At 36.5% G+C, this 27,074-nt stretch overlaps 1 protein-coding gene across 2 annotated transcripts in view; it reads right to left on the bottom strand.

Annotated features, from left to right (window-relative positions):
• Positions 1-27,074, bottom strand: part of COMMD10 (COMM domain containing 10) — a 106,785-nt gene that overhangs the window by 59,539 nt on the left and 20,172 nt on the right. For both annotated transcript variants that reach the window (XM_086868488.1, XM_086868489.1), the window contains one exon: positions 22,979-23,089. In XM_086868488.1, coding sequence (XP_086724614.1) covers positions 22,979-23,089 — 111 coding nt within the window. The remainder of the gene's footprint in view (positions 1-22,978; positions 23,090-27,074) is intronic.

The raw sequence follows: 27,074 nt of genomic DNA, 5'->3' as shown, positions 1-27,074 counted from the left end.
AAACTTGGCAACTGTGAGGAACCACTTGTATACTTGTTCCTTTTACCTTACAGTTCTTTCCACCCTGCAGGCTGAATTATCAAAGATAATCAAAAGACTTCTAACATGCACAATGGATACACTTGAACTTTATGACAAAGGAAACTAACTGGTAGTGTGTTTATAATACCCTATGACCTACTAAGTTAATCTTCAATAATGAATGGGGTTCTAGAACTTATCCTTGGTGCTACTAGATTTGCCAACCACCACAGTAAAACTAATAAGGTATCAGCTCATACTTTTTCTTTAAAACCTCTAGCAGTAATTAAAATAACTCCTGATGTAGAGTCTAATTAAGAAACAAGATAATGGGATAATAAAAGTTCTATTTAAAAAGCTTAACATTTTCAGTCTGATCTCTCATGTCACTTAACAGACTGCACTGCCAATCCTTATTATTGGCTCTTGCATACTTGTTTCTATAGGTTCCTTTCCTGGTACAGAAGTAGGAGTAGCTGATTTTTTTAACCTCCTGAAGCAAGGAAATAAAAATAATCTAAAAGCTCAGTGGTAGATCTAGTTCTGGTTTGGCATCTTTTAGTTTTCTTAAGAAGCATGACTGAGTATTTTGCTGTGGATTAAGTCACACAGTAGGCAAATGATACCCAGGAGAAGCTTTGTAGGTCATCTGTTCAAAACACTTGCCCCCTTTTGCACTCTATTGTTTTTGTCTTCTTCCAACCTATCCACTGCAGCTCTGGGACACTGCATGAGTACTCCAAGATATCACTGGTCAGTCAGCACATGTTATAGCCATAACTGTACACTTTATGGAATATCATCCTAATGAGGAGCTGGCATCTGTAATGCCCTTATTACAGTAACCAGGACTAGCCCTCTGATGTAAAAAGACTGGCTGAAATGACTGAAATGAGTTTTTGCGCTTACACATTTTTCTTCAAAATCACATCAAAAAATCTCCTGGTTTTGCTTGTTGCATCAGGGGAATACAATAAGCATATCTGCAGTTTCGTTAGTTTAAATGCAGAAGGTGAATTTATGTCTACTCAACTAATTACATTAATCCATTACTCAACGAAGTGATCTCTGTGGATTCCTTACAGAAAATCATGCAGGGAAAATCCTAAAATATAGCAGAAGGGAATTCCCAGTAGTTTCCTCTACAATTAATTCAATGCAGAATTAGCAAAATTGATTACTTATCAAGTCATGGCTCGCCTTGCTGCACAAAGCCCAATTTCAACATTTCCAAGTCAAATAATTCAGTATTTTCATTATTTCAGGTTTGGAAAAATAGGCTGAAATGGACAGAGTTTCAGGCTAAAATTTATGAAGCCAGAACAAATAACAGAATCTCACACAAGGAAATGTCAAATTTTCAAAGCTTAAATTATTTTATCAAAGGCCATAACCAAATCTGACAGCCTAGACACTGCTTTAGAAATTATCACCTAAATTTCAAGTAATAAGCAGGTCAAAATAAAAAACACAAATAATGAAATAGTGGAATTTTGGGACAACAATTCAAAATTGCTTTCTGCAAGAGTCATTCTCCTATTTTGTCTTAGTCCTGCTTTGTCTGAAGGACAGAAACAATCAGAATTGTAGAGTTCTAATTTTCAAGTGCAAAATTATTTCAGTGTTCTATCCCACAGCAGTGTGTTCTGGAGTATTTTCAGGTAGTATTATCAAAGTAATTTGCATGCTGCTGATTTAACTCTTTAGGCAGCTGACAGGAGGTGCCATCAATATGTAAATTAAATAGCAACACAGGTCTTCTACCAAGGAATAATTACAAGGGAAAAGCTCCAGAACTTACTCTCCTTACAGGACAAGAGATCAAAAAAAGAGTCATTACATATTTATCCTCTGGTGTAACAATCTTTCTATCCTCAATGCAATGTAGAAACACTAAACAATAGCAGGATATCTCCCAGCCCCTCCCCAAGTGCTGTCCACAATTTGCCACACTGTAAGCCTATTGAGATGGCAGTTTTTCTTATGCAAATGAATCATCACGACTGCCCAATCTCCAGTGAAATCTGAACTCACATGCAAAATAAGTTCTCAGCAAGATGCGAGCTCAGTTAACACCACCACCACCACCACAGTCTAGCCGCTAACTATAATCTATGCCCACCCACAACAGGAAGAACACTTTTGAAACATATATATGTACTAACAATTTGCTACCATATACTGTGGACATCAAATTTTATTCCATTTGAACTGCACGCTTCTCCTAAGGTCACAGAACTATTTTCCATGGATACATGGTTTGCACACAGAACACTTTTTTACTCTCCACTCTTCACCTTCTCGAACATTTTGTCTGATCTGCTGGTCAGACGAACACAGCCAGGCTACCACAAGCACTGAGTCTATTTGCCTTTTAACAAACAAAACACCATGTGCCAAAACTACTGTCACAGATGAGTGGGGAGCATTTTTTTTGTCACTGGAAAGAAGACAGGGAGAAATAAGGAAATATGTTTTCTTTTTTTTATTTTTTTATTTTTTTTATTTACAGCTCTTGAAAACCAAAAATCACATATTAAATCATAAACTCCATAACCAGAAGCAAACCATTTATATTGCAAGCCATTTTGGTATATGAAAAGGATTATCAGACTACTGTTGCCCTACCCTTAAAGCATCACAGATGCAGGCTGGTCAGACAGTTATGCAAGAACTTTTGAAACAGTTGTGTTCTTTGCAAAATACCAGACAATTTTAAGTGTCACTACAGTTCAAGTGTTGCCATCAGGGAAAGCAGAAACATTTAGCTCCATTTTGTTCCTTCAGTGTGGTTTTGGGAAAAATCAAAAGAAGTGCAAATTTTATCTCTAATATAATATACTATGATAAGCATAGCTTAACCTTTTCTCACCATTTTCAACTCATGCTTCACTCAATTGAAAATGCTCAATTTTCTTTACCTAAGTCTCCGCACTTTTTCTCCCTTTAGACCTATTTGGAGTTGTGAAGATGTCCATCCCCCTTTTAAGCCTTTTATTTTATGGTACTCTATTTTTAAGACGTAAATGTCAACATGAAGCATTATGGTAGAAAATAGTTGTTGTGATCTGTTCCTCTGTGTTGCTTAATGAAGTAAAAAGGAAAGTTGTATAGCAGTTTGGCAGCCTTACTGGCTGTGAAATGTCATTAAGTAGGAGATGGCAAGCTTTATCCACGCACCTCTGACTACTAAATTCATAAAACAAACAGAAGGTTTACCATGGGAGGTAGAGAGAAACCAGGCAATATCCTCAAGTTGCTCTTCTAGTTAAACAGCGCGTGGTTACTGAAATTGCTATGGGAACATGGGAGTTCATCAGAAACACAATTTTAGATGTAAAATGTTCCTTAACCTTTTACATTACTACTACTACTACTACAAAAAAAGAAAATAAAACTAAGGTGTAGAGTCTTGTGCTCACATACTAGTAAAAACTAAAACATAATTCTAAAACAGTGTACTGATAAAATCTTCTATGCAACCTTAATTGCTAAGTAGTAGGATTTGATTAAGGGAAGAAAGTCTCCACATGAGCCCTACAGTGATGCACTTCACTTGATTTTAACGCATTCTCTAATTGCTACTGAAAAAAAGAGGCCACAACAAAAGGATAAACAAGAAACAACTGTTTTCTTTTGAGTAAGCACTGCATGCAATTATTCTGTTCAATGGACTACTCCTATGATTTTGGACAGCAGTAATATTATATTTGAGTATTGCCATAGGGCACAAAAATTCTGCTCCAACTTCCATCCATGATTCATTGATTATCAAACTGTATTAAAAAAAAAAATTCCTTTAGACAAAAACACCTGCTAAACTAGAATTTAAATTACAGTCTGCCACATTATTTACAATTCCACTAAATCACAATGTCCTACTTACAAATATTGAAACTTGGGCAATAAGGGCTTATTCCTTCTAAACACCAATTTAAAAGTATCTTTCAGGACAAAGTAAAACAGTATTCTTCAACAGACAGCTGTAACACCACCTCCACAAATATATTTAGATTATGTACCACGCTCATAGTAACTGTTGCACTGAGAAACTCTTGGCTCTCTGATTCCTGCAAAAGGGCCAAAATGTGGCCCAGAAGTGACTGTAAATGTCAGCTATTAAAACTGATGTTTAAAATGCAGAATTCAGGTTACTTAGGTTATTTAGATTATAAAAACCTGTCCTCTGAAAAGACAAATTAAGTATTCCAACCTAAATACAGAAGTGAAAAAGAAAATTATATTTGTTTTCCATGTAGCATGTTTCTTCCTGCTTGCTGCCATTTACGCTGTTAGGACTGTCCTTTAAAGTGACATGGGTGAACAGGAGAGGTCATTTGAAATTTTTATGGCTTTTCCAAGGTCATGGGTATCATGGACATAATGTAATAAACTAGATCAGCTGGACTGGTAAAGCACAAGGAATTAATTAATCCGTTGCTCATAAAAAAAATTAATCAAGAAAAACTAAATGACATACAGAAGCTTTTTACTTTCAACAAGCAAGCTATCCATCAAATAATGATGTCAAAAAATTACTAGAATAATACATAACACATCCTGGTAAGAGTGTTTGTAATAAATTCTTCAAATAATAATGAATATGTCCATGACCCAAAGACCTGAAAGACAGTACTATTAGGTTAAATCTAGTCTAAAACTTATGCCCAGTTTTCACTTTTGGCAGAAGTTACCACAACTCACACACCACAAGAAGCTGTAAAAAACCTTCTGCTCTGAAGTAGGCACAAATGGCCACTGTAAATGCAAATCTTAGAGAAAACAAGGCAACACACCCCAGAGATTTTAAGATTGCTTCAGATTATCCACTTCTATAAAACCTTACTTACAACATATAGTCCCAGTTCAACGTAAATCTGAAGTTTCATTTACACTGTTTTAACTGTGCCATAAACATCACAACTGTCAAAATCCACTCCCTTACTCCCCCACCACGTTGCTCTGCATGTCATACTTGCATTGCTAAAAATAAAACAAAGGAGTAAGCTGCAATAATACAGTCCAGACCAACACAATGGTTACAGCACAGGATTAAAGACTACAAAACCATGTGTGAATTTCTTGTTTTACATGGCCATACTTCAGACATTACTTCAGAGAATCTGACCATGTAAGAATAGTTCAGAGTCCATCGACTGTTACAAAACACATCACAAATGTATTTCCTTCTGTTCACAGGGAGCAGAATTAAAACATCCTGCTTCCCAGGAGATAGTGCTTGGGTTCTATTACTGACCTTACCACCTTTTGCTAATATTTTACCTCTGTAAAATATGTGTGCATTAGTCTGTTTCAGATTATATAATTCAGGTTGGTTGTTCTGGTTTGGGTTCATTCTTAAACTCTTAATAATTTACAAATAAGAATAATATAGAAAATTAATATCAGAATCTATGACTTTATACAAATATACACTCTTAGACAAAAGTGATTCCATTCCTAATTCATAAGAGCATTAAGAGAGGAAAAAATCTCAACTCCTCCTTCATTGCAAATGTTGTTTCATATGATAAAAAAAGGATTAATTTTGCATTTCCAAAACTTTTCACATCTAATTTCAGAATTTAATCAATAAAATAAAAAAACTCAAAGGGAAGTAGGGCACATACTTCAGTGTATGATTTTTTTTACTTAAAAAAAAATTATTTTTATTAGGATAAACAAGTGAGAAGGCAACAGCATTACTATTGCCACTATGTATTGCAACAAGCACAACATACCTTTACCACCACCAAGCACTGCATGTTACGATGAGCACCTTTCACTGGCAGATTACCATGGTTGAAGAAAAAAAAAAAATCCAAGCAAAATCCTGCTTCCAAGATTAGCCTAATAATAATCAATATTTTTGTTTTATAATACATCTTCTAAAAACATTATTTATTAACTATAGCAATGTTAATTTTACTACCATGTTTCTGTTCTTTACACTTCATGAAAACTAAACTAAATGTAAATTCAGTCCAACAATTGTCTTGTACATTTTTCATTCTACAAACACCTTCAGTAGGTTTAAAAAGTGATCCTAGATATAGCACGCAGCAATGCCACAGAAATGCAGCCATACACTACTCCACATTCCCCAGCAAGCTGCCCAGCTCCTCTGGCCTCACTCACCACCCTCATGCTGGTAGCGTTTTGGCTGCACCTCTAAGGGAAATCGCCAGTGTCACACTCCCGACACCTGACTTGCTTGTGGAGGCCCTGTGAACGCACAGGTGCAGCGCCAGGTGCCACGGGATGTGCTGGGACTGCGCATCCCACCAATGGCTTCAGCAACCGTCCCCGTTTGCCGAGCAGCCCTGAGCCGGCAGTGGAGCACAGGCGTGCACTAGCCCCGTGACACACACCAGCTTGGGCACAGGTGTTAACTGGGTATGGGCTTGTCACTCTGAAGTACAGCCAAGATGCAATTTTAGCAGCCAGTGTATTAAAATAAGGAACGCTGCTGTTCGTTACTTGTGAAAAAGAGAGGCAAAGCTACACAGAATCCAAATCTTCCACAGCATCTCCGTGATTTTTCTAGACAGCATTAGCACCATATTAAAATTAGCATCTACAGAAAACAGAAGAGAGAGTTCAAAGCATAACAGTAAACAGGTTAGAACACTGATACGAGAAAATACGAAAGTGCTAGACTAAAATCAAGAACTGCCTTTAGCACTAATCTGAAGGAACACTTTCCAATTGTGGAAAAAATCTGCTATTTTAAAATACAACAGAAATGCATCATGGCTGCAAGGAATTTATAAGTGCTTGTCTCATTCACACACAAAGTAACAAGTTAAAACAAATCTACCACTAATTTCAGACCTTCCAAGGGAAATTAATCATATAAATTACCTTACTACAATGAATTTTGCAGGAAACTGCAGAGTTTAGAAAGGAATACACAGCAAAATTAGGGTCAACATTTCAAATGTTGGAAGCTTTTCAGGGATAAAAAATTAATTAATTCTAACATTTTATCTTCATGCCTCACTCACCAAATCCCACACTGTAAAATGCAGAATCAAATTACAGGTTCATGGAAGAAACAGAAAAAAGTTTCCTTGAAATGCTACTCTGCTTATCGGTATTAAACAAATCTCTAGTATTATTCAAGTAAACATAAACTAAGTCAATAATCATAAAGAGTCACAAGAGATCAGAATCCAGGTCTCAAACTGTTTGTTTTTTAAACTACAAGCCATGCCCAGACTAACTGCAACTACAAATACAAACCTAAATGCGGTTTTCATATAACATTAAATATGGGATTCCACAGTATTTGCACTCTAGGCACAGAAATGCATTGCCTTTGGTTCTTTATCCTGTAAATAGCTTTCACATCATTTTGGTGCTTGTTCTTGTCAAACTGCCCCTTATTGTGCATGTTTCACTTAATTACTATAATGCCAGGCTATGCTAACTATCATACTACTGATTAATATTTGACATAGGTCACAAGTCTGCCAGGTTATGTGCTGCTTGCTATTTTCCATTATCTAATAGAGACTGAGTGATTTTTAATGAGAATCAATTTCATTGAAGAACTCATCTGCAATGCTACGGGGGGGGGGTTTCACATTTCCCATTAAGCAGCATTTCTAATGAAAATTCAGTTGGACATATTAACATAAAGTGCAAAATGGAAAATGTGACCAACTAACTAGTACAGCAGAGTCAAAATGAATAAGGAACCCACCACAAAACATTCGTTTTTGGAACCCACGCACTCTATCTCACTTTTCTTGTTTAAGCAAAATAGAGCAGATTAAAAACAAAATTATCATTAATCCCTTCAGCATCTTTTTCAGAGTTCTTTAGACGAGTCTGTTTACATTTTCATAAATGAAATCTCTGCATAACTGCAGAATAATTTACCTTGAAAATGGAGGTCATCTGGCCCAGCCATCCCCAGATTCCCTGCCCAAAGCAGGGATACCTCTGCAAGTCCAACTATTTTGCTTTATGAAGAATTTTCAACATAGCCCACAAATGTCTACTTCTCACATCCTGGCTGAGGACAGCACTTTCACAGTGCGAAAATTTCAAACTTTTCAAAGTTTAAAACCGTTTCTTCTAAACCATATTTAGCCATTTCCAGTGATGTTCTCAGTTTTATCCCTTCTTGAAAATGTTACTTAAAATACTAGAGGAATACACTGAAATCCTTTCGATAATAATCACTATAATCATAGGCAAGAACCTCTGCATATCATTTGCAGTTGCCATGATCACTGCAACCCTTTTTTTGTCTTTTCTTTGACACTTTTATTGTTTCTTTTAATTTTTTTTAATCACTGGATATATTACAAGCAATAACCCTCTCATCCATTGTTTCCTTAGCTCCCTTAGACACACACCCATTATTAGCTGTGAAAATGAAGTGGTAGGCCAATTCCTGCAGCTCAAAGAAGAGTCTGAGTCTCAGCCATTCATTTCCTGCCTTGATCAATTTCATATGTTTCATGTCTCTCTTGATCCTTCAATCAAAAGTATTTTGGCTTCGTTTTATCTTATATATTATTAATTTGCCCAATATTTATTCTAAATATGGTCCACATTGACATTTCCATAATTCCCATTCTTCTTTCTTTCCTGTTTTGTCTTTCACAATATATGAATAATATATATAATATTATCAGCATATAAAATATATAATATTATACGCTGATTATAATATCTAATAATATATGCTGATTACAATTAAGCTTTTCTTTCTTATCATTGCTATTTCATACCCGTACCTTTTAGTTCTATGTACTTCACTTACATATTTAATTCTTCTTATTGTATTATTTAGCTTATGTTTGGACACAATGGAAAATCATTTTAAAACAGCTATGGTAGCACAAGTTATGTTCATCTCTAGAACTTTATATACAAACCTTACACAGACAGCTTTCTTAAACTGAATTGTCTGGGGTAAAAATAATGACATTTTAAGGATGAGTATATGAACAACACAGCTAATAACAGAAAAACAATCTAATCAAATAGCACTTCAGACAAACAAGGACAAACATGATTACAAAAAAAAAAGTGCTAAGCAATTTCCTGCTTTTTTGATTCGTGGGAATTTTTTAAATAGTTAATTTTCTCTCCATCTAACTGATTTCATTAAAAAGAAATGCTAATGCATCAACTTTAACAAACTCCATGCAAGTAATTTATCTTTCCTGCCTCAGAAAAGAGTAAGTTTTCATCATCCTAATCTTTACATTAGTAGCAACACTAAAGGGACAAACATACATATTTAAGAGCCTCACTTTTATCTACATCTGTAAAGCAGAATGATAGTCTTTAAATGCCTACTAAAATCCGGGAGATTACTCCTGTTCTGTGAAAAAGAAGTCTTAACAGTTAAAAACAGGGCACAGCTTAAAGTTGCATTTTCTTTGCTATGTCACATCCCTCCCCATGCTAACAACTCATAACCACCTGCAAATCAGTCTGTTCATTTCAGTGCCAGTACAATTTTTCTGTAGATGTCACCAGAAACATAAGATCTCATAATTTCTAAAAACTTTGAGGACACCAGTTTTGTTTCAATTTCTAATTCATTTTAGGGCTGCATTTTGCAGCACAGCTTTACAAACATACAGGCACAACTGTGACAGTGTGAACCTCATTCACCCTCTACAGAAGAAAACACACTCGGGGGTTTGATGTATTTAGAGGGAGAATCAACACAATTCTTAACTGCCAGAAGAAGAAAGGGGCTTGGCTTTATTTCCAAGGTTTCCATCTACAGTCACAGTTTGTTCTACTGCTTTTGTGTTAGCCTTGAAGGATACTCGACAACTGCTGACAAAGGTATCTACTTTCACACACAAAAAAAATCCACTTAAGCATCATTAAGGATTAAAAACATCTCCAACATTCTAACAAAAATAACCAAGAAACTGAGCCCCCCACAATGGGCTACTGTCCTTGATGCCTGCTCCAGAGGTAATCTTCTCCCCCTTGGCCTAGAATTTCCTGCCCCATTTTGAACTAGTTTCCAGGCACCATGCCGGCCATAGATAGAGGAAGAGAATTGAAAACAACACAGATTTTATTGTAGTACATACGCAGTTGCTTACTACTTTCACACACACACACACACATATATGAAATTTTTGTTAAGAAATTGCTTTATTATAATAAAAAAAAAAAAAAAACCAGAGAAAATGCTTTAGGTAACCTCACCCATCCTCCTGCTACCGTGTCTCCTATTTTATACCCCCTGGAAATGATGGGCTTTTTATTTTCTGTAGAGCATTCACCCACCTGTGGGAGTATCAGCCATCATCTTCTATATTCTTTTATATACCAACTTCAGAAAGTGGAAAGAATGCAGCTGATTCCCTGTACCAAGATTCAAGGCAGGAAGGAAGCAGCACCAAGCCCTCTTCTGACCCAAGGTGCATTATTTTCAGCACCTGGACTATGTGCTCCCCATAATGCCCAAGAGAGTGGTGTTTAATAACATCAAAGTCTGACCTTAACTCAGAATGCTGATAATGACCTAGTATTAGGGATTAAAAATCCAGGAGTTCTGTGAGAAACCAATAGCAGAAATGGAATGGTAATTTTTATACAGTTTAGATCAATTAAACCTGAAAGGAATTTTGTGGCACAAGCTACAAGACACTTTTCTAGCCACAAAGGCTTTCTTCTCCATGCTTTTACATTCAGTAAACATGTTAGTACTCTTTAACATAAAAAAACCCCAAACATAAACCCAAACTCCCCCCACAAAAAAAGTTAAAAAAAAACCAAACGAAACACCAAGAAACCACACACAAAAAAAATCCTGCAAACCGATAACTGAAAAGGATACTCTAACGGAAGCTTAGGAATTAGATACAAATAAGGAAACAGTGATTCCAAGTAAATAGGTACTTTTTAAAAAATATTTTCTTCCACAAAACCAAAGAATAATTAAATTTTTCAAGCTCTGAGGTAATATGAAGATATTAACACGTACAAATATAGTATCAAATTACTTTTGCACTTGTTCCAGACCTGTTGCTAGCACAGTACTGGATGTTGTTTATAGTGGTTTTCATGTGCAGTCTTCCTGACATTCATACTCCTGAAATCTTTATTGACAGAATTAAATACATATTGATTTCACATAACTCTGCAAATGGGATGTGCTTATCTGTATATAAAGACACATACTAAAATAATAGCACTTTGGTTTTGACATGCAAAGCTATTTTTGCAGTTTTTTTTATTCATGCTTGGTCCACAATTTTTATTTCCATCTTTATTAAAAAGAAAAAAAAATAAGAAAAAGGAAAAAGTCTAATGATGAAAGCACATTACTGAACTGCTTCATAAAACAACTGGAAGAATGAAATTCCCTTTTTTATCTATTTTTCCAGCATCTAAAGCCACACCATCATAAAAAGCCAGCAGTCTGTCAAGTTGGAGTGGAATGTTTTGGAAAAAAATTATTTTATTGCAAAGAAGAAAAGAAGGAGTTTAGAACAAGTATCCACAACCTGATGCCTCATTGCGGTATTTAAGTTACAGCACTGCATATTGCATGTTCTGCATTGACAAATATATTTCATCTATCTATCTGTCTATCTGTCTGTCTGTCTATCTATCTATCAGTAACAGATTATTAGATGTCTTTTTTGACTCATTTGGGGATTTTTTGGAGTTCTTTGTTGCTATATCTTTCTTCTGCCTTACTATTTCCACACATCCTCAAAAGATCTACTGTTGGTCTGTAGCTCACCCCTGGAATGCAGTCCCTGAGATAAAAATGTGTCAGGTTCTTCTCTTCTGAAAGTAGCACAAGCAACTTATACATCATCCTAGACAAGCATCACAGGCCACAATGTCAAAGTCAAGGATGGTCGCAAGTGCCTTGTGACTCCCTGAAGGCCACAGAAGCAAAATTGCAGTTTGAAATGGTAATGTGAATTTTAAAGCAATTCCACTAAAAAAATAAAATCAAATTATGATAGACTTGAATTTCCAAGAGCTTTTCAAAATGACTGTACAGTGCTTGAGAACAAAGCATTGCATCATGTTGCATAACCCTTCTCAGAGTCCATCATTTTCCTGCATGATAATCATCCTCAGTTTTACTCCAAAAAACTTCTTCAGGTTCAGCTCAACTTCAGGTAGCTTTCAATGAGCATTCCTTTCCTGTATTTCTGTGCTCTTCACTGCCATTACAGCCCCCACCCCCCATATCTGTTTCACGCACTTCTTCTCTGTGTTACACCATTTTCAAACATCACTGTGCCTGGCGGCAGTACCCTTGGCAAATCAATGCACTTCAACAAAGCCAGCTCCTTGCTGCTACAGCAAAGCAGCTCTCCTGAAAAGGTTTATCTTTTCCTACTGTATGGTGGCTCAAATACATCTGCACTTGGAAAGAAATCAAAGAAATCAATTTCAATACTAAAGCCTAGCTAGTCCTCATTTCATCTATATTACCAACTCATTTTGGTCCTCATAAGAAAGATTTTCATTTTCACTAAACGGGATACAAATTTAGAAAGAGGAAAATAAAATGTTCACTCAAGAACCTGGTAAATTTTAGCATTCAAAAGTACAGACAAGAATATACTGCCACCCAGTAAACTGTGTAAAAACTGCCTGAGCATCTTGCATTTATGTAACACTGTGCTTCACATCCTTTTGGTGCAAAAGATACCCTACAGCATAAGAAGGGCTCTAAAGCCTCAACAACAAAGGAAACCTATCTAACAAAGGATTCTAATGATGTATTACTTAATCAACCTTTTTTCAACAATAAACAGAAACAACTATAAAAAAACGTTATTAGTTATAGATGGCAGCACTTGAGAGCTTGTATTGAATTTGTTAAACATAGCATCAAACTGAGCAATTCTATCCCACTTGAATGGCAACTCTTGATATTTGAGGAATTTCAAAAATATTTTAGAATCTGTTGCATTTCTTTGATAGGAGAACAATGCATCTATTCCTATGAAGATGAGATGACAAAAAGGAAGAAGGAATGGGAATGTGAAGAGGCAAAGTGATCTAGACAGGACAACAAGGAAAAAAACAGCTCAGGAATTGTTTCTCTGTAGTCAAAGGACTTTCCTGAATCTCCAGAAGGCTCTCTTCCTACCTCCAACTGCATCTTCAAATAAACCTTCTCCTCCTGACTATTCTTAAGATCTTCTAATAAAACGCACTTATTTTCTAGTAGTAAGTTCAGGTCTTTTCAGGCAGTGTCTGCCTGAAAATGCACTTGTTCCTGAACAAAAGATGTATTTGTTCACGTGTGTATCATTAGATTTTGAAATTCCTTTATTTAGCATTCAGAATAGTAGAGTAAAGATGACATGAATTTGAACTCCTCTGTGCAGTTACTGATTCCTATACTCAGTTCCAGGTTGCAAACCTTCCAGAACTACTAGGTACAATGGCACATCTAAATTACCTGTTGGCAGCCCCCTAAAATATAGTGTCCATCCTCCAGAAAGCTTAAGTTTTTTATATCAGGAAAAATTTCTTCACTGACATTATCAGGCACTGGAATGGGGTGCCTACAGAACAGAGGAAACACCACACCCAAAGTGTTCAAACAGCATGTGGATGTGGCTCTGGGAATATGGGTTAGCAGTGCTAAATCACTGCTTGGATTTGATGATCTTGAAGGTCTTTTCCAGCCATAAGGATTCTGAGTCTTTAATACATTTCTCCAAGTCATGAAGCAAACAAGTCAACCCTTTAGTAGTGAAGTACCTAATCAAAGAACTGTAGAACAACATATAGAGCTATAGAACAGCTCCACAGAACCTAGCTACTGACTACTTGTTTTGCTTTCAAATTCCCACTCTCATAACATGACTTACTTCCAAACACAGGCATCTCCCAACTTCTTGTTTCTGTTGACATTGCAAAAGAGGACAGAGAAATAACCTAGTATTTTTAACCTTTTTACAAGACTGTTGCCTGCCTCTATGCGCCAGAGGTAATATAAAAAGCTGCAAGTGAGACATTACTAAAAAAGAGAGACAAGCGTTTTCAGTAGCTTTGGCTCCGTTTTGCCTTTTGTATTATTCTTTCATTACTCCAAGACTTCAAAATGTATTCTTAGTAACAGGATCTGTCTCAATATGGAAAAAAAAGGGATTTTCCTCTCTTCTTTGAAATCTCTATTATTGTCTTGCCACTGAGCGTGCATTTCTAGAAATATGTTTTATTTCATTAGTAGTGACTTTATACAATCATACTGAATGAGATTTTCTCAAAGGCTGTAGGCCATGCTGTGGATTGTGGTTTTCCTGTGAAAGAGGTCATATTTCATGTATTTTAACCAGTAAGAAAGGTCACTTGTCATTGCAGCTTTTAGAGTTTGTTGAACATTCATACAAAACCAAGTGGCACAAACTGAGATACAGTTTCAGATATCAGACTCCTAGCATTGGTAAACAACAGGAAACAGGAAAAAAAAAAAGGTAAGTGAAAATTGTCTCCTCTGCATATGATTGAGGTGATGACCTATCTTCTTCCACCTGAAGAGGGACTGGAAAGAGTGTCACAATACTGTTAGGCACCTGCTTGACGTCAAATGCCCAGCACTGATACTGTTTGACAGTATGTTAGCAACGCAGGAGATGCTAACTTTCTACTCTTTCAAGAACAGATACACTATTTATCCAGAAAGCCAGATTTGGCAATTACATTAGATGCAAACTGACAAAAAAAATTAGCAAAAGTAAAAGGAAAGCAAGTCCAGCAATTCTGCAAAGCGGGCAATCAAATTGCTTTTAAATTCAAAGCCATGCTATTAACCCCCAAAGATTCTTAGTTTGAAACTCATTACCACAAGATTACTTTTCCTTGACAGTACCATTTTGTACCAAAACTCACGAAACAACGAATTTAAAGAACTCACAAAGAAAAAGTAAAGCACAGGAGAGAATTTCAATGGTGAACATAAATGTAAACTGAATGCAAATGAAGAAGCGTGGGCTCCCTCTATACTGCTCTGAGCAGACCTGGTGAGATGCCTGTCACATAAAACACCTAATTAGTTTGTAATAGTCTAGGCAGTACAGAACTGCTGGCAAGGTATGAATCAACACAGTAACTGGAAATGGTCCTTCTCATCGTGACGTTTTTAAAGGTACATGATACAAAAGCAAGGTGTGATCTGCACGCCATTGGTTTGGCAGCTGCTCCTTTTCACCTGTTCAACTGTTTTCACAGCCTCTTCTGATATGAGTATTGGCATTATCAGGAAGAAAAGATAAGCGCATATCTTTCCACAAGATGATGATGTGACAGATTGTGTATGGAGGAGTAAACATGTGTAGGTAAAGGATGCACAGCCCCAAAGTGGTCCCAAAGTAAGCTGTGGGCCCTGACCCTGGCAAGATGCAAATGCTCTGACACAGACCAGTTTTTCTCCTTTGGGTTGCACAGTATTTTTAATTATTTTACACTGTAATAGAATCTCTAATTTCTTAATCCAAATTAAGCAGTTTCATATGCAATACCTGACTGTCCTTTAAGTGAAGGATATCCAGTCTAAACCTCTCCTGGTGCAAACTGAGACCATTTCTTCTTGTCCTATCACTTGGTGCCTTGGGGAAGACACTGACCCCCACCTGACTACGACCTTCTTTCAGGCAGTTGTAGAGAGCCATCAGGTCTCTCCTTGGCTTCCTTTACTACAGGCTGAACACCTCCAGACCTCTCAGCCCCTCCTCATCAGACTCCAGACCCTTCACCAGCTCTATTACCATTCTTTTTGTTATACCTTGTGTCCACTTCCTCCTCAATCTTCCTGCCTCCATCTCCAATTCTCAAAGGCGGCAGTCAACATTAGTGTGACAGAGGAAAAGATAGAAGAGCAATACTGGTAACCTTATATTTGCTATTAGAGCAAGTCCAACTTTCACATTTATCTCTCCCTAACCTCACTCATTTCTTGGACTACCTTATCTTTCTACCATAGAGTCAGTAAGAAACAGACACAGGAGAGATGACGGTTTTTAACATATTTGTGAAGGTCCAACAGAGCTTATTGTTTCAGTAAAAGCGGAGGGAAAAATAATGTCCAGAAGTTCTGCAAAAGCACAGCAAAAATACTGAACAAATAGGTTATCTTCCAATCAAGCAACAGTTCATCTGTTAAGGCGCTGCACAGTTTCTGAGAATAATAGGCAAGAAAAAATATAAATGCCTGAGAATTTGTGATGAATTCCAGGGATGTGTCTTCTTTATTTGAAAAAGACCTACAGTAAACCAGTTTGGGGAAACAGGGAACAAGTTTTCTAAGATGTCATGAATAACTGCACTAAATAAGAAAAGATCACCAGATCTTTCTGTTTTTCAAATTCCCTAAAGGCCCTAAAGTTTAACTCTGCCTGGCAATGAAATGGGTCACCAAGTTTAAACGCAAGTATTTGAACTACATTTCTGCCGTTTATCTGGACTTACAACAGTACAGCTACACATTACAGACAATTAAATTAAATTTACTTCTGTACAAAACAAGAGTTTCATTTCTAATTGTAGGCTGAGGTTGCCCAAGACTGCAACTATAAACAGTCAACTGGCACCATCTTCTCCTTTAGCTCCAGGACACAAAGAAACAGGGAGAACGTCCTAAAAATGTTCTGCCATGAACCAAGCACGTGTAGAGCCTGTAACCAATTACAGGGTTTGTAAATTTATGTGATACAGTCTGAACTCACAAACCATGCATATAGCCAGATAAAAGAAATGTAAGTATACTGTAAAGAGATTCTTACTATAAGCTGGATAATTAAATAATGTAAAATCACAAATGAAGTCAGATAACTAAGTACACAATGCAGCGCAATTGCCAGAGGTGAGTGCATACTCCTGGAGGCACACCACCTGGTAAATGGTTACTGAGAAAAATGTCAAACTACTCCCAAATTACAGAACACAGGTTACATGGGCATCCATTTCTATGTGAGTAAGAAAACAAAAAAGTCTTCTCAGCATTTAAAAAATTCTAGACCACAGCTTCATTTTTTCCTCTAATTAAATAAATTTAATCAGAGGTAATAACTATGATAGATCAAAACTAAACAGTCTAATGCAAGATTTGCTCTTCATCATAAGTGCAGAATTTCCGTCACTCATGGTGGAGCAATTAACTTTCTGTCATCTTTCTGCAACGATGTGACTGCTGGAATCAAGTTATAATTTCAGGCTCATTTTTCTGAGTTGTTCCACACAACTCAAGATCATATTGTCATTCTTACTACCATTCCTACAGATATGAGGACTTCCCTCATATTCTGAAACCTTCTCTTAGGGAACTTTTTTTCTTTCTTAACAGCAGCACTATTTATTAGGGCTTAATTCTCAGACAAAACTCATTTCATGATGAACACCTTGCTAAAAGCAGCAACACTGCTTGTTCAGAAGCACAGAAAAACCTTGAACCGGGACTGTGCTGTCTGAGGCTATCCAGGTCTCCAATTAACTCTCCCAAATGGGAATGAAAAAACCCTTCTCTCTCAATCTAATCCTTAAACATTTTTGCATTCATCTAGGCCTGTCCTACTTTCTTTTTGCAATTGTTTGAGACTTACAAATAATGTTGATGGGAAAACTAAGCTCAATGCCAGGGTGCACATACAAGGTTGTTTGTGCTCTGAGAAGGAAAAGGATGATGTCCTCGTCAGCAAAGAAAGTGGTTGAGAGCGAGCTGATGAACGTGGGAAGCAATTTACTATTGTTTTATCTTTGGACCTCATCATAGTTCTTTTCAGCATTATTACTTTCAAGTGCCCTCTTTTTTGAAGGCCCTACAGATGAAAATTACTCCTTTATTTTGAAACAAACAAACTGACAAAAAAAAAAAAAAAAGGCCACATAAATGCATCATCCCCAAAGGCAAGGACTGAAATGATAAATGAAAGGAGTACATGCTCAATTCTGCCACCTCCTACTTCTCAGAAGTGAGATCATATTACTAGCATCCACCAACTCTCACTGTTGTGCCAGTCCACAAACACAAATACTTTTCAGAGAAAAACAAAGGGCTAAACTGAGGTGGAAGGGAAAGTACCACCATATTTCCTTAAACACTGATTAATGTGCAGGTCCTGCCTGCATGCCATACAGGCTGCAGAGAATCTATACTGTGAATTAAGTAATTGATGTAGCTCTGAGAGAAGAAGATTTGTTTCCCATTTACTTTGCTTTGGGGTGTCTTTTTTAAAAGATGGGAAAAGTAATCACAATGGGAAACTCAGAAAGCATAATGGTGTACTTATTGAAGTAAATAGAGCAAAAAGGTATCAGTTTTGTTCACTGCCAGAAATATACAAAAAGTCTGTATAAACCAGGAGAAAAAAAAGCCCAACACATATGATGTTATTTTAACAAGATAGTAATTCCAGATTTCTAGATTTTTACTTACTCTCTAGAATGATGAATATGTAATATCAGGTCTGTTTCAAATGCAATCAGACTGCAATTTGGTTTTCATAGAATCATAGAATATTCTGAGCTGGAAGTGACCCACAAGGATCTCTCCAACTCCTGGCCCTTCAGAGCCCCAAGAGTTAAACCACATGCCTGAGAGCACTGTCCAAATGCCTCTTGAGCTCTGTAAGGCTTGGTGCTGTGATCACTTCCCTGGGGAGCCTGTTCCAGTGCCCAAACACCCTCTGGGTAAAGAACCTTTTACTAATATCCAACCAAAACCTTTCTTGACACAGCTTCATGGTGTTCCCTCAGGTTCTGTCACTGGTCACCACAGAGAAGAGATCAGCGTCTGTCCCTTTTCTTTCCCTCACAAGGAAGCTCTGGACTGCTACGAGATGTCTCCTCAGTCTCTTCTTCTCCAAGCTGAAGAGACCAAGCAACATCAGCTGCAGCTCATATACTTCACCTCTAGACCCTTCATCATCCTTGTTGCCCACCCTATGTAATGACCTCCTCTACTAACTTAGTATCTATTTTATATTGTAGCATCCAAAACTACCCCCAGCACTCGAGGTGAGGCTGCCCTAGAGCAGAGCAGAGCAGAGCAGGACTCCCCTGCCCAGCTGGAGATGCTGGGCCTGATGCCCCCCAGGACACGCTTGGCCCTCCTGCCTGCCAGGGCGCTGCTGACTCACTTTCACCTTGCCATCAACCCCACATCACCTTTCACAGCACTGCTATCCAGCATCTCATTCCCCAGTGTATCCATATATGGTTGCCCCATCTCAGCTGCTGAATCTGGCATTTGTCCTGATTGAAATTCATTTGGTTAGTGATTGCCCATCTCTCTTAATTTGTCACAGTCTCTCATGTGTTACATTCCCTTGTTAAAGCATCTTGATGTTAGGGGAAATTATTTAAAAAGAAATAAAATAAAATCAGAATAACAGAATTCTAATATTATCCATCTTTTGCCAAAAGTATTACACTAGCAGGTTCTACAAACCAGCACAATAATCAGTTATTTTTTTGTCTTGCATTAGCAGACAAAATCCTGTAAAAATTCTTCAAATACATCTATAAAGAAGGAACAGAAGAAGCAAAATATTGATTTTTCACAAGGAATCTCTATATAATATTTATACTTAAAAATAGAGCTGCCTCAAGAAATTCTTTATGGTTAGGAATTCACAGATTAAGTAAAGAGAAGGAAAACCAAGAAAAGAGCAAAGCCTTCCATAGGACAAATTGCAATTAGATAACTGAATCTAATAAAATCTGTGGAGTGGATTTACAGAAGAAAATTGGATAACTATCGAGAGACAACACTGGGCAAGAATAATTTATTTATCCTAACGATTTTCAAGCATAAATGGTAACTACAGATCATGTGTGAAAATGCACAGTAACAAATACCTTATATAGTAATGTGCCTTACTGGATCTTCTTAATGATGAGTAATAGCAACAACTCTTTAAGAAAACACTCCTACTTCTCACATTCCTCTATGAAGATGTTCAGCACCAATTGTGTGACATTTCTGAAGCCCTTAAATCTTTCTACACACTTTGATATTATTTATTTATTTATATGGCTTCTCCTAGGATTACATAAAATTATCACAGTTATTTAAAAAAGTCTGGACTAGACAGCCTAAGGAATTACTGCTATTAACAGCGGGAGGGAATGTGATCGTGTGTGCTTATGTGGAGTTACTGAATAGATTACTGGAGGAAAAAAATATTAAATAAACACAGCACTTTTGGGGAGCAGTCTTTCTTTGCAAATCAAAAATCTTTATTAGCAACACAGATTGTCAGGATTGTTAATTTGTTCTTCTTTTACTATCAATTGAACCTATAGCCATAAAAATAATTATACTCTGTACAGAATCTTCAGACCGTCATGTTGCAATCAACAGTCCAAAAATCTGAAACCAAATTTCCTATTAAAAAAAACCCTTATACATAGCTGATATGTTACACATCAGTTCTCTGTCTCTAAATGTCAACTGAACTCATCAAAATGTCATAAGGGAAGCAAAGGGACCTTGCAAATCAAAAATATGTTTTCTATTATACCAGTTTGTTTTGTATGTCTAGTTCATAGACATATCACTTCCTTCAGATTCTAGGATGCAATTAAACATTTTAAAAAACGAATCATTGTAATATAACACTGTTAATTGGATTTTTAATTGAAATCTCCTTTTTTCTCCTTCTCATACAAAACACTAGCAGCAACCAAAGCAGCCTAGACCACAGGACAACTTGAGCTGGAAGGCTGTGTCTGGCAGCCCACCTGATCCACTCCCCAGCTCACACTGGGTCTAACACAAGCGTAATTCCACATCTGAGAATAAGCAAATCTGTAACAAAAACTAGAAAAAAACAGTTTAACAAAAATCATGGGCTCTGATCACAATTCTTGCTAGTCACAAGCAGTGTTATTTCATGAGAAATGCAAATGTCACTAGCAGCTTGAACCACCTGAAAGAACTAAAGAACACCTTGCTTTTGCATTTCGATGGATTTATTCCTCTGGGACTCTGCATTTCATCTGAAGCTGACAATATGTACTATATAAATATTTATACAGCACATAGCAGATTTCTTTTTATTTCTCAACACAGAAGTAACATCCATGTAGCCACAGGTTTTATGATTACCTCTCCTGGAGAGATAATTTAAATACTAATTTTAAATGTCATCTTGTGAATAAGAACTATTTAAATGTTCTTTAAGCAGTTTGATTTGTAGTAAACACTAATGTATTAGTATAATTAATTTTAGTTAGCAAGAGTGAAAATAATAACCCATTTCATTTACCTTGCCCAGTGTGCATTTTTTATTGATAGGCTTTATTTTTTTATATACACAAGAGAAGCTTCTGTTGTCATATACAGATTAAAAATGTAAACACTTAAACACTTCCCACAATGACTGACTTCAGAATTGATTCTGAGTATTATCTCAAAAAAAAAAACAAGGAGCCAGGGTGAAAAAGAGCACTACTGCCCCCTAATGAGCCAGACCATAAAAGCTCCTCTGTAACAGCATTTTGGGTCTTTATCAAGTCATTATACCCACGAATTAAAAAAAAAAAAGTGAAAAAATAATACAATCATTAAGAATATATTAAATTCACACCCCATTTCTGCACAAAAGGCACACACATGACTTTAGAGGAAAAGAAAAGGTATCTAGTAGCTACAATTTTAAGATATAATACTTAATGCACCAAGAGATCACAAAGATACAAATATACAAACAGAAAGATTACCCACACTAAGCAAATACTAGTCAATCTCATGTACTAGGATGTAATCCTGTAGTGATCTTCACACCAACCTATGTTTTTAAATTTTAATGTCTGTAATGTTTTCTTGATGCAATGTTTTATCTAAATGACCATCACAAGTTTATTCTAGGCTTGTAATTATCACAAAATAATTCTGATCTTGGTATCTAAACATATTCTGAAAAAGAAGAGAGAAAACAATAGAAAAAGCCCACTATCTGAATTCAGTTTGTACAAGAAACAGAAGAACTTTCTGTCTTATATGAAAGTGACTTTTTCCCTCTATATTTTTTAATAGTTTTGACATAAGAACTGAATCTGTATTCAATGCTCAAGATTGCAGATTGAGCATAGAATTTTGTCCAGTTCCTGCATCTGCAGCAATGGAATGCTGAAAAAAATACAACTGCTGCAAGTCTTAGTGAGAAGCACAAGCATAAGCTGTGAATTCTCTTTTATTTCACCATATTTACTCACATTAGTAAAATTAGTGAATTAAATCCAATGCTAAAGCAGCACTGAATTCTGATTTCTCCCCTCAAACTCCTTATACTGAACTTTTCACAGGTTAACATTCTGACAGACACCACAGAACCAAAGACTCCTTAAAGACTTCCATTAGCAAGTTAAGGTTAAAAGCAAATCATGTGTCTAATTTGAAACATGTTGGCTGACAAAAGACACAGATTTTATGAATAAAAAATTATGTTATTTAGTGAGTTTGGGTTCTGATATGCCACCAAGTCACTAAAAATCCCTGAACTTAAGACTCTGCCTTAAAACCTCCAAATACTGGGTTTCTGTGGCCTCACATAGTGTCATCATTCATATAAATACATCATTAGCACAGAAAGGTTGCAAGTGATGAGCAATGCGTTACATAACTACACACATGGTAGAAGGCTGCAACCTACTATGTATTAAAAGCATAAGAACTACAATCATATGGTATGTGATAAAAATAAACTATCTACAAAAACATTTTAGAGACCTAAAATAACCACATTCCCTATTTCTCCTGTTACAGCCCAAAGAGTTGGCAACACAGCTCTCAGTCTACTGAATACTTATGCTATTATATCAGTATTTCACAATTCCAAGTGTTTACTATAATCTTTATGAAATATAAAAACACAAATAATGACAACAACAATTGAGAGTTCCAATGGATGCCGTTAACTGACCCTTAACATAAAGCCATCAACCACAACTCATTCCAACTCTGCTGACTTATATTTCTTACCTTTGAATCTTCATTGTTCACTCCCAGCTCTAGCACAGCTTGAGGAGACTTCAGCTTTGCTTGCATGGACTCTGCCATTTGAAGATTAAGCTGCCATCCAATTGTTTCAAGCTATAAAACACAAGTTTAGGTGACAATCAGATGGTACAGAAGCAGTGAAGTCAACTTTCAGAACTGCCAGTGGCCTGTGTTAGTGAACACAGTGTCACACTCTGGAAATGTTAAGCATTTGTATACAATGCATTTCCCTCGAATTATCCTGGACTCCAAGACAGATTTGCTTTTCTCTTGTCAAAACCATCTTTCAAACTGCTACGACCACTCAAAGCAACTTCTTGTATCCCAGAGCCGATGAACCCAATATATAGAACACAACGACAAATCCAGAATATGGTAGCTTCCTCTTCTTGTGGAAGTTCATCAGCAAAGTTGCAGATTCAATTTCATTTCATATTTATTTTACTTCTAGGAAAAATAAAAAAATCTTAAATAAATAGTAAACCAAAAATGATGATTTCTTAATCCACAGATTTATTCATGTGTTATGAAATATGCAGATCGTAATGGCAAAAATAATTCTGCTTTTTGACTCATTAACGCTGAAAGGACATAACCCAGGTAAGCACGTGAGCAATAGAATTTTTAATGGAAAATTTTAAAAAATACATTTCATATTCTTTTTTCATCATTAATTTGAAGTTATATTCAAACATTATTAAAATATAGCTCATGCACAAATGAAGTACACAACAACAGAACTACAAGGCTTCCACAAAATGATCTTCCTGGCTTTAGTGAATAAAAAGAAGTGGAAATACAAAGTCTTACCATCTGCCGAGATAACCTACACATAAATTCTTTTTAGTCGCGTGTCTCCCCTCTTACAGGAAATACTGTGGCTGACTTGGTAAAAGTGTAAGTGTGCCACATCTTGGTCAATCTCTTACCAATCTAACAGCTAAATTCAGCTAAAATCATTAAGACGATAAAGCCATGCCAAAAGCCTTGTACTGTGAACAGCAGTACATGCCCTACATCCTACAGTGACAGTAATCTCTAGATGAAAGATAGAAAAGGGCGGCAAAAGCTTCTTCATGGACACAGCTCAAAGACCAAACTTCCAAAATTTCTTGCAGATATACAATTTACACTTATATACTAATATAAGTTACACAGCATTTCAGATTTACGCATTCAGCATTACGCCAGATCAATAGCAGAACTATACAAGAAACACTGTCCACCACATAACTAAGTACACCAGAAGGAAAACTATGTATCATGATGTATTTTAACCATCAAGGCCGGTACAAGATGGTTAGGAAGTTCAGTCAAGGCCACAGTTAAGGGAAAGACACCATCTCAGGCTGACTTCATGTGCTATAGGAGCAGGATAGCAGGAAGAACTTCAGCAGGTCAGCCTGCAGTCTGTCAGCTGCTCTGCAATCAATGCACCAAACTTCTGTTTGTCATAAAAATAAGGAAGTTTACATTTAATCAAATCTATGAAAGCATGCAGACCACACAAAGGAACCCAGTGAAGATGTTCCAAGGTACCTCATTTTGAGCAAAGCTTTAGTAACAGTAGGCCCAGAGCTTATGAATTAGAAGATGCTTTAAAGAAAGGCTACATAACTTACAAAAGCAGATGAATTTTTAATCATAATTCTGCTTTGATTTTCTCTAACTTGACTACATCTTAGTTAGTGAAAATAATTGTGCATAGATCATCCCATCCAAAAGCACAGAACAATCTAGAGTGGATTCTGTCAACATGCTCGTCAGTCACACCAATGGACAACTCTGCTAAGTCCCTGTACTAGCCAGTATTTTCCAGGAAATTATACCAGAATGATACAACTAGAAAACAATTTTATCTCCACAAACTTCAATGAAATTAGGAAATTAACTCTGATTCTTTCAACAGCATCAAGATAGTACCTTAAAAAAAAAAAAAGTACCTTAAAAAAAAAAACCTAACAAAAAAAATAAAATAACTTCAGGATTTAATCAAGAAAGTAAGTATAGTTCAGTTAAGAAAATTGATAATGGCAAACAGAGAAGGACTCAGATCCTAAGTTATGTGTTATAGTGGTGGAAGCAGGCCAAAGTGTGCAAATGGAAACAGCACTAGCTATTGATAAAACACCTAACCACTAAGGACAAACACAGAAACATTGAGCTCTGGAATATGACACCTCTTCATATTGCAATCACTATGGTTCAAGCCCTCTGCTTCTCAACTTAGAAAGAACTTTCTATCACCTACTTAAACAGTTTATTACTGTAGTATGGAAACCAAGCCTTAGACAGGATAGTAGCTTCCCAAGGATCATAAAACAATGCACTGGACGCAAAAACAATATCCAAGGAAGCCTGACTTTCAAGACTTTTCTGAAGCTGTTAAATACTGTGTATTCTGTGTAGCATAAAGACCAAACCAGCAAAAATAAAAAAATTCAAATCTGTGTTTTCTATTTTACTTTTAGTACACCTCTATCCCAGAATACTGTAGAGTGCTCAGAACAAATGTATGTGGCAGCACAGAGGCTTGAGCTTAAAGCTGAATAACAGCTGTACCTCTTGTTTTATATTGCTTTACCTTAAACATTACTTTGTTTTCATATAAAACTCATGTCTGTTTTCTGCTTTAAACATAGCTGTACCAGAATAGGTTTCAATTAATAAATAGCAAGCTGTCTTAAGGCATCAAAATGGTCCATTTTCTCAAAAGGAAAATGCAGCAAGTATCTGGCAATGGTTGTTTGTTTATTCAGAAGACATTCAACATCCTGCAATGTCAATTAACCTTTTGAGAGTAGTGACAGGTTTCTGCATGACATTTGTGTCAAAGCAGAGTACTTGTTAGTCACAAAGTGGTAAATACTTTAGGGCAATTTTTTACAAATATGAAAGAACTATAAAATTATTTTTACTTCTGGTATAAAACTTGTTTCAGCAAAAAGAATGATGGAGGAACAATGCCAGAAACTGTGATATACTAACTAAAAAGCACTTACTGGGACAGAGAAGTATTTCTCCATGCCTAGCATGAAAACAAAGCTGTGTTTTTAGCTACTGTAGACCTTTAGCTTCTTTTCTTATCAGCAGGTTAGAAATGTCCAAGCTCTGTCACTGCAACACTAAACACTCTTGAAAATATACTGCTTATTGCTGTAAATTCTCACTGATATCTCTGGCACTTACTTGCTTCAAGGTTATGTTTAGGGAAAAAAAAAACCACAACAAAAAAGCAAACGAAAAGCAAACAAATAGAAGCCGGAAAAAAGGAAGGGAAATAAACATAGGTACTAAACAATACCAATAGCAAGAATGTATGAAAATGCTTCAGATCTGTGTCATGAAACCTCTGGCAAATAAGTCAAGGCAACAAAGATACAAGTAAACTTCCAATAACCCCTGTAAATTCTCAGTTCTTGTGTCCATTTTGTTTCATTCAGGCTTCTGAAGAGATTACCAGGGCACCCAGGACTAACAGACACAGAACTTAGGTACCTGCCGCTCCCAGCACTCACTCAATACCAGCTGTAGAACAGGTAAGCCTGCTGAACCACCCCTGTACTCCCTCACCCACAGTGCTTCTCAGTGGCCACCCACAGCTGTCCTGGGGCAGATCCACACTAGAAAGCAGCTAGCTCCCCTACTATATGAATATCTGACCCTTCAACTGAAGATGAGCAGCATCGTTACAGGTACATAAAAACATCACCTCTGGTCTGTCTGTGATGGCCACAGTAATTTTCTTCCAGTGTAATACATTGGATTTTCCAACGCAAGCCCTGTCCAGCAGACTGTTTTCCAGGCTCAATAGTAGAGTCTAGTATTTTACACAGTAAGACAAGATTATCACCAATCTAACATAACTATGATAAAACATTTGGGTGAAAGTCACTTTCTTGAAAAAGCCCAGTGCATTAATGCCAAGGCAGCCTTCAGAGCTGATATAAACCTCAAGTTTACAATCTCCACCTAAATCAAGGTTCACACAGGCAAAATTAACACCCACAGAATTCACCATTTCTCTTACAACCCATTGTGTTTTTACATATTCTCTTGTGTCTTCCTGACATATCTT

Source organism: Cyanistes caeruleus, chromosome Z (genome assembly GCF_971803275.1).
Source record: "Cyanistes caeruleus chromosome Z, bCyaCae1.hap1.1, whole genome shotgun sequence".
Lineage (NCBI taxonomy): Eukaryota > Metazoa > Chordata > Aves > Passeriformes > Paridae > Cyanistes > Cyanistes caeruleus.
This window is presented reverse-complemented; position numbering and strand designations above follow the sequence as displayed.